We start from the raw sequence: 16,000 nt of genomic DNA, 5'->3' as shown, positions 1-16,000 counted from the left end.
AAGTGAATGAGTGGCTCAGTGAGTGAGTGGACGAGTGAGCGGCTGAGTGAGTGAGTGAGCGGACGAGAGTGGCTAAGTGAGTGAGTGGCTAAGTGAGTGAGTGAGTGAGTGGCTAAGTGAGTGATTGAGTGAGTGAGTGAGTGGCTAAGTGAGTGAGTGAGTGAGTGGCTAAGTGAGTGAGTGAGTGAGTGGCTAAGTGAGTGAGTGGCTAAGTGAGTGAGTGAGTGGCTAAGTGAGTGAGTGAGTGAGTGGCTAAGTGAGTGAGTGGACGAGTGAGCGGCTGAGTGAGTGAGTGAGTGGACGAGTGAGTGAGTGGGTGGCTGAGTGAGTGAGTGGCTGAGTGAGTGAGTGAGTGGCTCAGTCAGTCAGTGAGTGGCTAAGTGAGTGAGTGAGTGAGTGGCTGAGTGAGTGAGTGAGTGGCTGAGTGAGTGAGTGAGTGGCTCAGTCAGTCAGTGAGTGGCTGAGTGAGTGAGTGAGTGGCTGAGTCAGTGAGTGAGTGGCTGAGTCAGTGAGTGAGTGGCTGAGTGAGTGGGTGGCTGAGTGAGTCAGTGAGTGAGTGGCTAAGTGAGTGAGTGAGTGAGTGGCTGAGTGAGTGAGTGAGTGAGTGGCTGAGTGAGTGAGTGAGTGAGTGGCTGAGTGAGTGAGTGAGTGAGTGGCTGAGTGAGTGAGTGAGTGAGTGGCTGAGTGAGTGAGTGAGTGGGTGGCTGAGTGAGTCAGTGAGTGAGTGGCTAAGTGAGTGAGTGAGTGAGTGGCTGAGTGAGTCAGTGAGTGAGTGGCTAAGTGAGTGAGTGAGTGAGTGGCTGAGTGAGTGAGTGAGTGAGTGGCTGAGTGAGTGAGTGAGTGAGTGGCTGAGTGAGTGAGTGAGTGGGTGGCTGAGTGAGTCAGTGAGTGAGTGGCTAAGTGAGTGAGTGAGTGAGTGGCTGAGTGAGTCAGTGAGTGAGTGAGTGAGTGAGTGAGTGAGTGAGTGAGTGCGTGCAATGCACACAAACATCGGCAATATTTCAGCCATATTGTGACGACCATTCAGTAACTATATGTCATATAAAAACTTGTCGACAAAGGACAGCAAAACATCCAGTGGACTGTAACAGAAGTGCATTTTAAAACTATCAAGAACATGAAAAAGATGAGCGACATGTATTAAGCTACAACTCAATATAACACTCGGACAACAGATCGCCAGCAAGCATGGTGACTCCCCATGGCCTCACAGCTGGAGTTACGCCATCCCTTTAGCCGCTGACAAGTGGCAAGTTTAGCCGACAATTAAATGTGCAGATATACTCTGATTAAAGTAAACAACAACAAATACTTTGAGAGACGTGGCTTTGGTACTCGGGGGACAGTTATTCCACGTTACTTCAACGCCCGCCGTGGGAGCAGCCAGTGACAAAATCAGTTGCTAATTCCTGTTATGCAAGTATCGTAAAAAACTATATTGTTTTACATAAAGTATGACGATACAAGTCATGTTTAGTTCCATATAAACAAGTATCATATTCACAAAGGAGTGGATATAAACACTTCATGTTCACTTCAATGAAAGCGAGTATCGTATATTGTTGGGCGTAAAGTGTGGCTATACAAGTCACGTTTAGTTTGCCGTCACGAGTTGCCTCCCCTGAACCGAGCCAGGTGTCCTATTCCCCGGTACAGTGTTGGGTCAGCGTATGTGCCGCTCATGCTAAGCCCGACACAGCTCAAGGGTAGACAACTCGTCAAGGTTTACTGTCAGAACGGTGGGCTCGGAGGCTGAAATTTTGTCTCGAGACTAGATATTCATTTAAAAATATGAGTCTGCAACAATGTACAAGTTTGTTTATGGCAGGCATAAGTATTCAAGAATTTTCAGGGACATTTGTTTTTCGAAAAATACCCGACCTTCCCTACGCCTGTCTCTCCATGGTACACATGTGGAGTAAGTTTCTATATTTGACCTCTCCGTGACCAACAGTATGTCTGTGGCAATTCCCTATTCTAACTACACCACATGTTCCCATGTTTGTTCAGATAAACAGATGACTTGCCTCTGCATGTGTTTGTGACACATTTCAGCTTGACCTCACTGATGTTTTATTGCAAGAGAAGCTTTGAACTCAGGTAGTGACAGTACATACACGGTTATAAAAAACAACAACCCAAAAACATGACCCCAAGCAGAAAACATTTACTTGCTTCACAGACTTTCAAAAAGCTTCCGATAATGTCAACAGACAACAATATACAATCACTTTCTGGCGATACTTGTATTGTGCGAGTGAATGATTTCTTGGCGTCATTCGTTTCAGCGAAAAGGGGAGTTAAACAGGGATGTGTTTTACCACCAATGTTAATATTTCCACCTCATGATTGGTTGGTTTGCGTTCCGCCGTTCCACACTGTCGTATTGAGTGTTTGCATGGGAATGCAATATAGTAGTTAGCTGTTAGAGCGATATAGGGAGTATTACGTATAAATAGTCCTCTATTCATGTTAAGACCGCCTCCGTGGTCAAGTGGTAGAGCGGAAGGTCCGGGGTTCGATCTCCTGCTGCGTCATACCAAAAGACGTTAAAAGATGGTACTTGTTGTTACCCTGCCTGGCGCTCGGCATTAAGGGGCTAAAACAAGGACTGGTCAGCTCGGAGTCTGTATACTTTGTCTGAGTGGGGTATTCATGTTAAACTGCGGCATGGTATCTCAGTGTGATAGCACTATAAATCGGCATCAGTCCGGACTAGTACAAGCAGCCAAACACACACACACACACACGTGCATGCACGTCGCTATATATGTTAATGCGTTAAATGACGCCTACTGGCAAAAACATGCGACCACCGCCCGTGTCAAGGAATGAATGAATGTCTTTATTTCCTCCAGGTAAATCCGAAGATTTTCAAAACATCAAAACTATGTAATAAAATGATTAAATAACAAAATAATTAAACATATTTTTAATTTGATATAAAAATGTTGAGAATTCTTTAATAGTGAAATGCCACATTATTTCATCAATGTTATTGTTATCTGCACCAGGAAGGAATGCTAACATATCATGGTCTTCCATCATCTCTATTTTAACATACATTTCAACATCAAGATTATCAACTAGAGTGGGAAAGAGTACATCTCTCTCTCTCTGAAAGTACACGTTCACAGTTTAAGATGACATAGTGATAATAATCATTAGCAAAAGCTTTACATTTTGTACATTCCTCAGATATTTGGCTCCTGGATCCAATCCTTATTACATATTGTATTTCTCCATTCTGGATACAACAGTACAATGCTGTATTGCACATGCTGAGTAAGCGTTGTGTGAAGTTTAGAATATCGAAACAGGTCAGCTCTACATGATAATTCATATTTCCATACTTACACACCTATTGTTCGGGAATTCCCCTGTGCAAACGTTGTGAAATACATGATGGAGTGGATTATTTTTCCTAGCTGTTGAAAGCAAAACTCGACATAAACTGCGTAAATTACTGTTATGAAAATAATGGAGCGAGATGCGCAGTAAATAGTTTTACAAATTGCGACACAGGAGTTGTTGCAAAGACGCCCCAGCAGCTGTAGTCTACATTTATCTATATAGCCAGCCATGCTCCACAGGCCCAGCTTAGGAATATTGGCATCAGTGGGGGGGAACAGACATAGGCCGACTGGGCCACCCGTCCCCCCCCACCATGCAGAGGAGGTAGTAATTCTTATCCAGAAAAAAACTTGTTAATATCATTCTTTTCCATTTCTTAATACTTGCATACTGATGTAAATCACTACTTTATAGACCAACATAGAGGAGAGAGTTAACAGTGCGCCTTGCTTTTGTACAACTCTCTTCAATACATAATATGAAAGAAAGATTACTTTGTAGAGCAACACCCGCATATTTGCATTATCAAACACAGGTATGTCATAATGCCCAAAGTGATAAGCATGCGTAAGCAATTGCAATAATTGCTACTTTTTATGAAACACAACAATTTTACTTTTCGATGCATTATAAGTTAATCGCCATTTGGATGCGTAATTAACAACTGTATCTAAAGCTCTTTGTAGACGTTCAGGTGCAGTATCATCAACCAGTAACACGCATTTATATACATTATATAAATTACATATGTTCCTGTATCTAATTGCCGAGGCTCAGTTATAAGGTCATTTATGTGCACCAGAAAAAGCTAAGCTGAGAACTCTACCCTGACCTATACCTTGTCTTACAGCAAATACATCAGATTGTTCGCCCCTATACTGAACACACGCATACATGGAAGTATAGCAGTGATGTAACAGAGGCCACCTCTAATACCAAGATGTGGAGTTTTACGAAGAGACCCGAGTGCCATATTCGACCAAAAGCTTTCTCGTTATCTAGAAATGCTGTGTAGATGCATGATCCCCTGTTACATAACTTTCTACACATTCAGTGCGAGTACATAGCGACGTGACAATAGCCTGCTCCTTCCTAAACCAAACTGCAACAAATCGGGAAAGTTACAGGCATGTCCACGTTTCTAATCTTTCTTGGAGAACTTTCTCAAAAAGCTTACTGAGGCAAGATGTAAGCGTAATACCTCTATAATTGACAGGGTTTGGTTTGTCTTTTTTGACCTCATAGATAGGTATAATTGCCCCGTGTCTATAGGCTGCAGGTTAGACAAACATCTAGTCTCTGAAATGAACATATCGTACAGAAAAAAAGCAGTTGTTAAATTATCTTTAAAAAATAATAAAAAGGAGCCTAGAGACTCTCTTCGTTTTCAGGTACTGCAGAAATCTAGACTTGCCCAACATTATAGACTTGCATGGGCTGTATTTGATATATTTGTATCAGGGTCTGTAAGTCAGATCAGCTGCAGGTGTGTACTGAAGTTCAAGACTAGCATTGAATAGTAGTGCTAACTTCCGTGCTAGCAGCAGCTCACCACCAAACATCACATGTTCATTATTGATATTGTCAGGGCCAGGTGAGTTGTTCCTCCTCAGTGTCTGTACATATCTAGTCACTTCGTGAACGGATATTTCAGCAACACATGATATTATCAATACATGAGTTAGTTTCATTACTAGAGGTTAATTTCTCAATTCCATGGCCAATACCATCTTTAAAATGGTCAGAGTCGTGTGAGTTTGCTAGATCTGCACTGTACCTACCCTATAATTGACATGTAGAAGAAATATCAAATTTTATAAAATCATTGATTTGCTTGATGGTAAAATATTTGTTGGAATCAGGACAGACGATGATACCTTTCTGTCTTTTCTGCCCGGAGGTTTACCTGAACAACTTGAAGATGAATTAGACTACAATGTATGTTCAGAAAGCGTGATAAATATTGGTGGCGCATTTACAAAGTAGGATGAAGTCATCCGAAGCTGCTTATACTAAACAATGAATGTATTGTAAGCAAGTGTACACTTGGAAAGAGCATATGCTAATTGTCCATTTAATTACTCCAATAATCAATATTATACAGATGTATATGAACTTCTTCCAAATATATGTAATATACATATGTGTGTGTGTGTGTGTGCACTTATCCTATAAATATTGTCTTATCACTGTATACCTTGTACTCCTCATGAAATGGAGGAAATAAAGAAGATCTATCTATCTATCTATCTATCTATCTATCTATCTATCTATCTATCTATCTATCTATCTATCTATCTATCTATCTATCTATCTATCTATCTATTTATCTATCTATCTATCTATCTATACCTACCCCAAAGCTGACATATGCCAGTGGGGGTTGTTGCATTACCGTTATCATAAGTACACAAGTGTATCAACTCCGATCTTCAGCTTACGTAGTTTTCTAACAGACGTATTCACATCAGTCTCACAACAAAAGTCAAAACCAAATTTCTTGGAATAAGCCTGCTTTGACTGTCTGTGGCGACGTCTGAATTCTCGCTCAGCTTGTTTGCATGATGTATAAGAATCTAAATGTTCTCGTCTTGGCTTATCCCGCATAACCATCTCTAGCGGCTAGGGTAACATGTTTCAGGTTAGGAACACAAAGGGGAATTGATACAAACCTATCGGCAAGGGATAAGGTAACAGGTACATTTTATGTTGCTTCAAATAATTACATTATTTACCCCAATTATCTGCCCTTCCCATGATAAAGCACACCAGCTCACTAACCCTAACCCTAACCTTAACCCTAACCCTAACCCTAACCCTAACCCTAACCCTAACCTAACCTAACCTAACCTAACCCTAACCCTTACCCTTACCCTTACCCTTACCCTAACCCTAACCCTGACCTAACCCTAACCCTAACCCTAACCCTAAACTAACCCTAACCCTAACCCTAACCCTAACCTAACCCTAACCCTAACCCTAACCCTAACCCTAACCTAACCTAACCCTAACCCTAACCCTAACCCTGCTGTACCTGCAGCTGTCCTTTCATATTCCTTTGATGTTGTTGACTTGACAAATCAATAAATGTAGGGTATTGACACCCTCACACGAAGAATCATGTCAGACAATAGATCCCACCACCCTCGCTCTTCCCTCAATCGCTTATATTTACCAATCATAATGGGAGGACGTGGTTTGATTAACGTGGAGGCTCTTCATGATACAATTGTATTGCGCACTTTTGCACACATTTTTTTGCCTGATGATCCTCCTTTGAAGCATGTCAAGATACATGATGAAAACAAGGCATTCCATAGTTTTCGTAAACAAGCCAAGGATGTGGGCATAATCTCAATGTCGGTTTTGATTTTGTTGATGGTTCTGTACTGCTGGTCGGTACAGAAATGAGTGTCAACCAAGCGAAGAGCCGTATCAAATCGGCCTAAACTCAGTTTTTAAAGGAGAGGCTATCTGAACGACCACTGCATCGAGTTAATGTGCAGTGTGTTGAGAAGATCAGCAATCCTACAAAGTCCTTCGCTTGGATGAAGTCGTCTGGCCTGAAAAGTGAAACAGAAGGCTTTCTGTTTGTTGCTCAGGACCAGTCACTTACAACTCGAAACCGTCAATGTGTGATTTTGCATCAATATGTGAATTTGAAATGTAGATTATGTAATGAATTTAATGAGACTGTCCAACACATTGTCCGTGGATGCCCAGCTTTGGCACAAACACAATATCTTAAGCGACATGATGGTGTAGCTCGATCATTTTATTACCGTCTTCGCAATGCTTGTGGTTTTGACACAGAGGTCCACCCATGGTACGACCCGGAATATGTAGAGGGCGTCATGGAAAATGATAAATACAAAATTATTTGGAATATTTACAGCCTCAGACGTATCCAGGCCAACAAACTGAGCTGATGATGAGCCTAACCAGCCTGACTGTCCAAGGATCACCTAAACTCTCTTTACTGCATTTTTTTTTTGAATGTGTACATAATAATAAAGAATAATATTAAATCGAACAATTGCAATAGGGCTATTGCCCATAGAGGTAATAATAATAATAATAATAATAATTATAATAATAATGATAATAATAATAATAATAATAATAATAATAATAATAATAATAATAATAATAATATCCAAGCTCAAGCATAATAGACGTATCTGCTGATTCTCTCCTCACACATCACGTCAAGTAATTACTCAGAACATGACGGATTCGTGATCAATATAAGCATTGCACAATATTTGTACTGTTCGGTAGTAGGTCGTGTGTGCAGGGGTGGCTGTCACTGACTGTATCCCCTAGACACTGGGCGTACACCCACGGCTGGTCGTCATGGCAGCTTTGTCAAATATTTCCTAAACAACGCAAACATCATTACAGTGCTGGGAAAATATTCTGGTTAGCAACCACAAGAGAAGATGTCTTGTAGATCAATTACACATCGAGATATGGAGGATGTAAGTACGTGAAAACCTCATTAACCCTTTTAGTATGTTCTTTATCGAGATATGCAGTATGTGAATACTTGTGAGGCCATGCACCCTTAACTTTTAACATCTGCTTGTTTCGCTTATGCATGGAGTATTAAAGAAAAAAAGAGCCCCTTTACAATTTGAGTGAGTGAGTGAGTTGGGTTTTGACACCGTTTTTAATAGTATTCCAGTTATATCGCGGCGTGTCAGCTTAATGTGGGAGGAAAGCCCGAAGTGATGCGGGTCGCAGACGTTTACCTCTTCGGTGAAACCTACGAGCACGGGTATGGTGCTGACAAACTTAGAAACATAATCGGGGCGAACCGGGATTCGAACCCACAATCATAGGTTTCTGGCCTGCCCAAGGGACGCAACTCTGCACGGCGAATCGCGGCGCCTTAGACGACTGGGCCACCCGTTCCCCCCCTTTACCATTTGAAAGTTTCATTTTGGTATTTTAGCTTACACACACACACACACACACACACACACACACACACACACACGTGGGACACGGGGAAAGTGTGTTGTGAGTTCTCCAATAGATGTTTTGTTTGTTTGTTGTTTAACACCGTACTGGCTATGCGGGATACGATACGATAATACGGGTAAATATTTTTAAAGCTTGTACATTTTATTAACATCCTTAAATAGGCTGTATATGGTGTTGAAATCTCATTCAAGAAATGAACGACTCATGGTCCTTGTTGTCGTACAATAAAACTCTGCAGGAGGAATATACTTCTCGGGACTCTGCCCCGCAGGGTTTATTCTCCCTTTCGTGTTTCATTGTTCCCCGAGAGGTTTGTTTTATTGTAAGATAAACAATGACTACGAGTCGTTTATTTCTTAAATATGTGGGATATAGATGGACCAGTGTCCACATACAGGATCTTCCAGGATCGACACATACATTGGGGATGTGGACACTGGACAGCACATGACCTCTGGTCAGCCAAGACGTAAATCACGCCTTATTATTTTGTTGAAACTGTGCCATTGATGGCGCGCTTGTGCCTATTGTTCTACGAACATGAACTAGAGCTTCAGGTGCTTCTTTTACAAGGTGTATTGAGGACGATGTAAGTGACGTCGATGTGTGAATATCTTAGGTGTTCCTTTAAAAGCATGCATTTAGATGTTCTAACAACTTCCACGTCTGTCAGAGAATCTGTTAAGAAAATCAATAGTCTATTGATCTCAACGTGAATAGTGAATACGAAGTTTGTTGACTTAGAACTGCGGCGTTCAAAACCGCAAGGACAAGACGAGGAGTATAAGTGTTGCGCGGAATCATGGGACGATAAGCCAGAGCGGTGTTGTGCGGGACTGAAGGGAGAGTGAGTGGGTGAGTGTTGTTTTACGCCGCTTGAGCAATATTCCAGGGGGGGGGGGGGTCGAATACGGGTCTTCGGCGTGACAAGCAAACACTTTAACCACCAGTGACCATGACAAAACAGACCGGCGTTGTACGTGACCATGATATGACAGACCGGCGTTGTACGTGACCATGATATGACAGAGCGGTGGTATGCGGGACCATGATATGACAGAGCGGTGGTATGCGGGACCATGACATGGCAGAGCGGTGGTATGCGGGACCATGACAAAACAGACCGGCGTTGTACGTGACCATAATATGACAGAGCGGTGGTATGCGGGACCATGATATGACAGAGCGGTGGTATGCGGGAACATGATATGACAGAGCGGTGGTATGCGGGACCATGATATGACAGAGCGGTGGTATGCGGGACCATGACAAGACGGAGCAGTGTTGTACGGGTCCATGACGAGACAGAGCGTTGTTGTGCGAGACGATGACAAGAGAGAGCAGTGCTGTGCGAGACCATGACAAGAGAGAGCGGGGTTGTGCGAGACAATGACAAGAGAGAGTGGTGTTGTGCGAGACGATGACAAGACAGAGCAGTGTTGTGCGAGACGATGACAAGACTGAGCGGGGTTGCGCGAGACGATGACAAGAGAGAGCGGTGTTGTGCGAGACGATGACAAGGGAGAGTGGTGTTGTGTGAGACGATGACAAGGGAGAGCGGTGTTGTGCGAAACGATGACAAGGGAGAGCGGTGTTGTGCGAGACGATGACAAGAGAGAGAGCGGTGTTATGCGGGACCATGACAAGACAGAGCAGTGTTTTTCCGAGACGATGACAAGAGAGAGCGGTGTTGTGCGAGACCATGACAAGACAGAGCAGTGTTTTTCCGAGACTATGACAAGACAGAGCGGGGTTGTGCGAGACGATGACAAGACAGAGCAGTGTTGTGCGAGACGATGACAAGAGAGAGCAGTGTTGTGCGAGACTATGACAAGACAGAGCGGTGTTGTGCGAGAGGCTGCAAGACAGAGCGGTGTTGTGCGAAACGATGACAAGACAGAGCTGTGCTGTGCGAGACGATGACAAGACAAAGCGGTGCTGGCTCCATGACGAGACAGAGCGGTGTTATGCGTGACCATGACGAGACAGAGAGGTGTTATGCGTGACCATGATGAGACAGAGAGGTATAATGCGTGACCATGACGAGACAGAGAGGTGTTATGCGTGACGATGACGAGATAGAGAGGTGTTATGCGTGACCATGACGAGACAGAGAGGTGTTATGCGTGACCATGACGAATCAGAGAGGTGTTATGCGTGACCATGATGAGACAGAGAGGTGTTATGCGTGACCATGACGAGACAGAGAGGTGTTATGCGTGACAATGACGAGACAGAGCGGTGTTGTGCGAGACCATGAAAGTACCAAGAGGTCAAGATACTGCTTTTGATATGCGTGTATTGTACAATAGGTCTAGCTACTGCTTTCTATTCTGATAAACATATGTTGTACAATAGGACTAGCTACTGCTTTCTATTCTGATAAACATATGTTGTACAATAGGACTAGCTACTGCTTACGATTTTGATGGATGTACAAGCGAACAGTTACTAGCTATTGTTGACTGTGTTCATCTATCTATCGTCATATAATGTTTTTGGTTTAGACGTTACCTGTTTCAGTCGTCGTTAATGCGACCTTTAATGCCAGGGGCTTGTTCACACACAGTATTGTATAGAAAATTTGCATTCGTCCAACATTGTAGACATTGTATGCTCCCAGTATAAGTTTTTGTTTGTAAGAACCGTCCAACACATTAGACACTGCGTGTTACCTTTGATAGTGGAGGCTTGTTCACTACCAGTCTTCTATATTGTTTGTGACCATGTATGTGTACTTTAGATCCACAATCGTTTAAATTTCACTGCTGTAAAAAGCATCTTGATCTGTGTTGATGACTCACAAAATTAAACACACTAGATGTCTAGTAGATCGCCGACTGTGACATCGAGTTATTAGTAATATTTTTTCACACTTCACTTTCTTGTGATGTATCGCCTGAACAGTGTGTCTCGCCTTGCCCATGCTGTGCGTGGCATGTCTGTGGCACAGCTGCCGCCCAGCGGAATCTACACACTTTCAACATACCGAGTAAACAAATAAACTCAAGTTCCCTACTTTATCTAATGTCACGTGATATTAACCCCCACACAGTTATTTTGATAACACCTTTTCAGTCATGTTTACTCCGAATCACATGATGGTACTTCTACTCCACCTGTAAAACTACGACATCAGTTCCTAGTGCCCGTGCATGCACCCCTTTTGTATTCCAGTACATACAGAACTCATGCGTTTCCCCGCGGGGATTCAAGGGCAGAATTCTTACCCAGTTTCCCATGCTTGTCTCCCTGGGAGGACTCAGGGACGGAATACGTCCATATATCATGACGCGGCCGGGGATCGAACCCAGGACCTTCTGCTCTCCGGGCGGACGCTCTACCACTAGACCATGGGGGCTGTCCAGATATTATGTAAGGGAAAGTAATCATGACGCAGTGGGTCAATACAATAGGCTGAGTTATTGTGATATGGGTGAGGCATTAGGTAAGGGAAAGTCATTAAGATAGGGTGAGTCAATACCATAGGTTGAGTCAATACAATAGGATGAGTCAATACAATAGGTTGAGTTAATACAACAGGGCGCGTTATTATATTAGGGGGAGTTATTACGATAGGGTTGGGTGTTATGACAGAAAGAGTTAATAAAACAGGGAATGTTATTGCGACAGGGTGGGAGATTTGTACCGGGTATCACAGACACTAGTCCAAAGTTGATCCTGACTTGACACATACTAGAAACGACACAGCGGCCTTGCACATACATCAACACATCGGCATGACGACTTGTTATGTGAAGCAGCACATAGTGATCCCAGTACATTGGAGTAAGCACGGGCGTCCCGTGAAACAAATACGCCGGTATCCAGGCCTACCTCCGTCGTCAACACTGCCGGGGGATTGTGGACCGCAGCCGTAGAAACATTTGAGCCATGGGAGGGGTCGGACTGGTGGTGGTTGTATGTGTAGTGTGTGTTCTACAGGGGCGGAGTGAAGCTGCAGGGTGTGCTCTTACAGCGCCGCATATACTGGAGGAGAAACAAGCACTGTCAGATGGGGTTAATATCATCGAATATGACCTGCTATTTAACGAGTATTCCTCTGAGTTCTGGAGCGAGGCCACTGGACCATATTGGTACAATCCTACCCGTTTTTATAAATGCAGCAGCTCTACAACGGAAAGGTTTCTGCTCTTGTTTCATTATTACTACGGAATGTTCAAACCCTTAGTCAATGTTGGTCTCAAGACGCAAAAGGTGGACATTACTACCGAACCTCTAAATTGTTTGAGAAGAATGTCAGAAGTGGAGATTGAAACGCTAGTTAAACTGTCCATCCTCAACAACATGTCTCCAACCGACAACACCACCACGCCGACGGCGTCAGATACCAGTGTATGTTCCATGAGGATCATTGACGACAACGGGTGGGGGAAACAGGGCTACAAGTGCTGCCGGATGTCGTCTGCTGGCCTGACCTGCTATCTGGTTGCAGATGATATTTGGATCTGGGTTCTCCGGTCCCTGATAATTATAGCGTCTGTGGTGCTGTTTCTGTATTTCCCATTATTGATACCGAAAAGTTACAAATTGGACGTGTTTTCATACTTTCCTGAAACGCCGAAATTCGTAAATATAATGACAACTCGAAACCCTGGTTTTAAAGTTTTGACGCAGAAGACATTACTTGTCACTTTCAAGAAATGTCTGTCAATGACCAAATTTCGTACGATGCTATCTGAAATACCTACAGATGTTGTACATACATTTCAAGTCAAGAAAGTGGATTTTCAAGTTGGCTTTGATCGTATTTTAGCTGAGAATGAACCGCCATTTGGAATCCTCCGCGCATTGTTTGATAGTTTGATCAGGTTTAAGATCCGCCATAGCGACCCTTTGGAAGATTGCTGTACCAGCAGAGTCTGTGGCCAGTGTAGTTGCCGCGCATGCCCGGAGTGGCAGGTTCTACTTCGAGCACTCCGGACCATCCTTATCTTCGCACTCCTTGCGTTACCGGCAGTGCCAAGACTCTATTACTTCTGTTCACCTCAGCTCCACTACCGGGAGGTAAACAAAATAATGACCGACCTTGGTCTCAAGCAGACTTATAACTACGACATCAACATCACCGCGGGAACTGTCGTCGTTGCTGTGTTGAGCGCCGTGTATGTCCTGCATGTTGCCGTTGTCGTCATTGACGGAATACTTGACAGAAACTTGGGAAAACTGTACGGAGAGTTACTATACAGCAACGCAGCAAGGTCTTCTGTGGCATACAACACGAACCGGATACAATCAGTAGTAAGAACATTTGTTCTTCCAGTTCAAAAACTTGGTCTCATTATTGTTCCTCTGTGGTTAGTGTGCCTCGTTATTTCCCCGGTCATTCTTCTCTTGTACTTCATTGTGACGTCACCAGTGTTCCGAATCGCCATCCGGGTTCTCAGACTCCTCCTTGGAACATGTCAGAGCAAGCGCAACAGACAGGAAGAGACAGGTGGAAGGACACTTGAAAACCTCGCCTTCAGCACCACTATATTTGCTGTGTTCATTGTGCTGACCGTGGGCTTCAACTTCCTGCTTCATGTCATCACTATGGTCATAATAGACATGGTCATCAACATCAACTTGACGATGCGGATCCTGCCTGTCATCCTCCTCCTTGTCTTCTACATCCGGGACACATTCAGCCAGGTGAGTTCCACCTACCTGTCCTACCACAACACCATCCTGGGCCTCATAATGTCTGGCAAGATGCAGGCGCTCCGGGACGTCGCGCAGAAGAGCCTACATGACCAGGAAAATATTGTATTTGAAGTCTGTACCCAGGAAGAAGTTCACCGATACTTAGGACCTCTTTTCTCGGTGAAAGATGGCACTCTGCGTATGAATACTAGAGGTTTGGTGTTGTTTCTTCACAAAGACGACACACCATACTTGTCCAAAAAGTTCTTCCATCTGACGACAGGTATCAACTGTCATGGCGGGCCAGGTAACGTTACATGGTCCGTTATCAAAGCAATATTTGAATTCTGTAGAGTTATTGTATTCCTGGCCTGTCTCCTAGTTATAGTCATGGCCTATGGAGATATCAGCTACATATCCCCGGAGGGACAATTCTTCGCTACTTTTGTTACAGGCTTGATACCATTCGCACTCAAAAAGTTCTTCCTTAAGAAAGACAGCAGCTCCAGACTTGATGTTGAAAATCTCAGGTTCACCACACAACTTGACGAAATGAAGAACTTCTTTCGACAGTCTTGGAAGATAGACGACATAATTCCAGTTACGGATGCAGACAGGGCAAGACCAACGGTTGTCCCCCCTGCCGGAAATGGTGTGTCCACGTCCACGTGGAATATTGGCGCGGTTGGGAGCAAATCTGAAACCGCCACCCATAAGGAAATTGATATCATTGTGGATTTAACGGGTGTAAATACACCAGAAATATGTGGATTCGAAGAGGATGAGGCTGAGTTGAAAGAAGACGAGGACACGTGTGGTGCTATTTCTTGTGTCAGATCCGCCTCGGTTAGCCCCTAAATCTAGTTATGAAAGCAATCGTGGACACCTTGTGATGGAAACTATTTGTTCATGACACTCTCGCCTCAATATGTTTTTACACTTGACACTCACGTCTCAGGACGTTTATATCCTTGTCGCTTCCACCATGGGTAATGATTATTTACAGAGTTAGGGTTAGGGTTCGGGTTATTTCCCAGCTCTCACTGTTTGGGTGATGTATTAAACATTGTTCTCTATTGTTTGCATAGTGCTTCGTGTTCATCTTCCCATCTGTACCTCTACATCTGGAGGGCCGTAGAGAGCAGGATATTGTCCGCCCCGTGTATGTCCGTCCCGTGTATGTTCGTCCCGTGTATGTCTGCCCCGTGTATGTCCGCCCCGTGTATGTCCGCCCCGTGTATGTCCGCCCTGTGTATGTCCGCCCCGTGTATGTCTGCCCCGTGTATGTCCGCCCCGTGTATGTTTGCCCCGTGTATGTCTGCCCCGTGTATGTCTGCCCCGTGTATGTCCGTCCCGTGTATGTCCGCCCCGTGTATGTTCGTCCCGTGTATGTCTGCCCCGTGTATGTCCGTCCCGTGTATGTCTGCCCCGTGTATGTCCGCCCCGTGTATGTCCGTCCCGTGTATGTCCGCCCCGTGTATGTCCGTCCCGTGTATGTCCGTCCCGTGTATGTCCGTCCCGTGTATGTCCGTCCCGTGTATGTCCGCCCCGTGTATGTTCGTCCCGTGTATGTCCGCCCCGTGTATGTCTGCCCCGTGTATGTCCGCCCCGTGTATGTCTGCCCCGTGTATGTCCGTCCCGTGTATGTCCGCCCCGTGTATGTCCGTCCCGTGTATGTCCGTCCCGTGTATGTCCGCCCCGTGTATGTCCGCCCTGTGTATGTCCGTACCGTGTATGTCCGTCCCGTGTATGTCCGTCCCGTGTATGTCCGTCCCGTGTATGTCCGCCCCGTGTATGTCCGCCCCGTGTATGTCCGCCCCGTGTATGTCCGCCCCGTGTATGTCTGCCCCGTGTATGTTCGCCCCGTGTATGTCCGCCCCGTGTATGTCCGCCTCGTGTATGTTCGCCCCGTGTATGTCCGCCCCGTGTATGTCCGTCCCGTGTATGTCCGTCCCGTGTATGTCCGCCCCGTGTATGTCCGTCCCGTGTATGTCCGTCCCGTGTATGTCCG

At 44.6% G+C, this 16,000-nt stretch overlaps 1 protein-coding gene across 1 annotated transcript; it reads left to right on the top strand.

Annotated features, from left to right (window-relative positions):
- The first annotated feature begins 12,237 nt into the window (after positions 1 to 12,237).
- LOC139446795 (uncharacterized) lies at positions 12,238 to 14,867 on the top strand. The gene has a single exon (XM_071228124.1). The coding sequence runs from the start codon at positions 12,238 to 12,240 to the stop codon at positions 14,845 to 14,847; it is 2,610 nt and encodes an 869-aa protein (XP_071084225.1). The 3' UTR covers positions 14,848 to 14,867.
- Positions 14,868 to 16,000: the final 1,133 nt, after the last annotated feature.

Source organism: Haliotis cracherodii, unplaced genomic scaffold (genome assembly GCF_022045235.1).
Source record: "Haliotis cracherodii isolate W230 unplaced genomic scaffold, xgHalCrac1.p SCAF_6, whole genome shotgun sequence".
Taxonomy (NCBI): Eukaryota; Metazoa; Mollusca; class Gastropoda; order Lepetellida; family Haliotidae; genus Haliotis; species Haliotis cracherodii.
The sequence above is the reverse complement of the archived record's forward strand: the minus strand, read 5'-3'. Positions and strand labels throughout refer to the sequence as shown.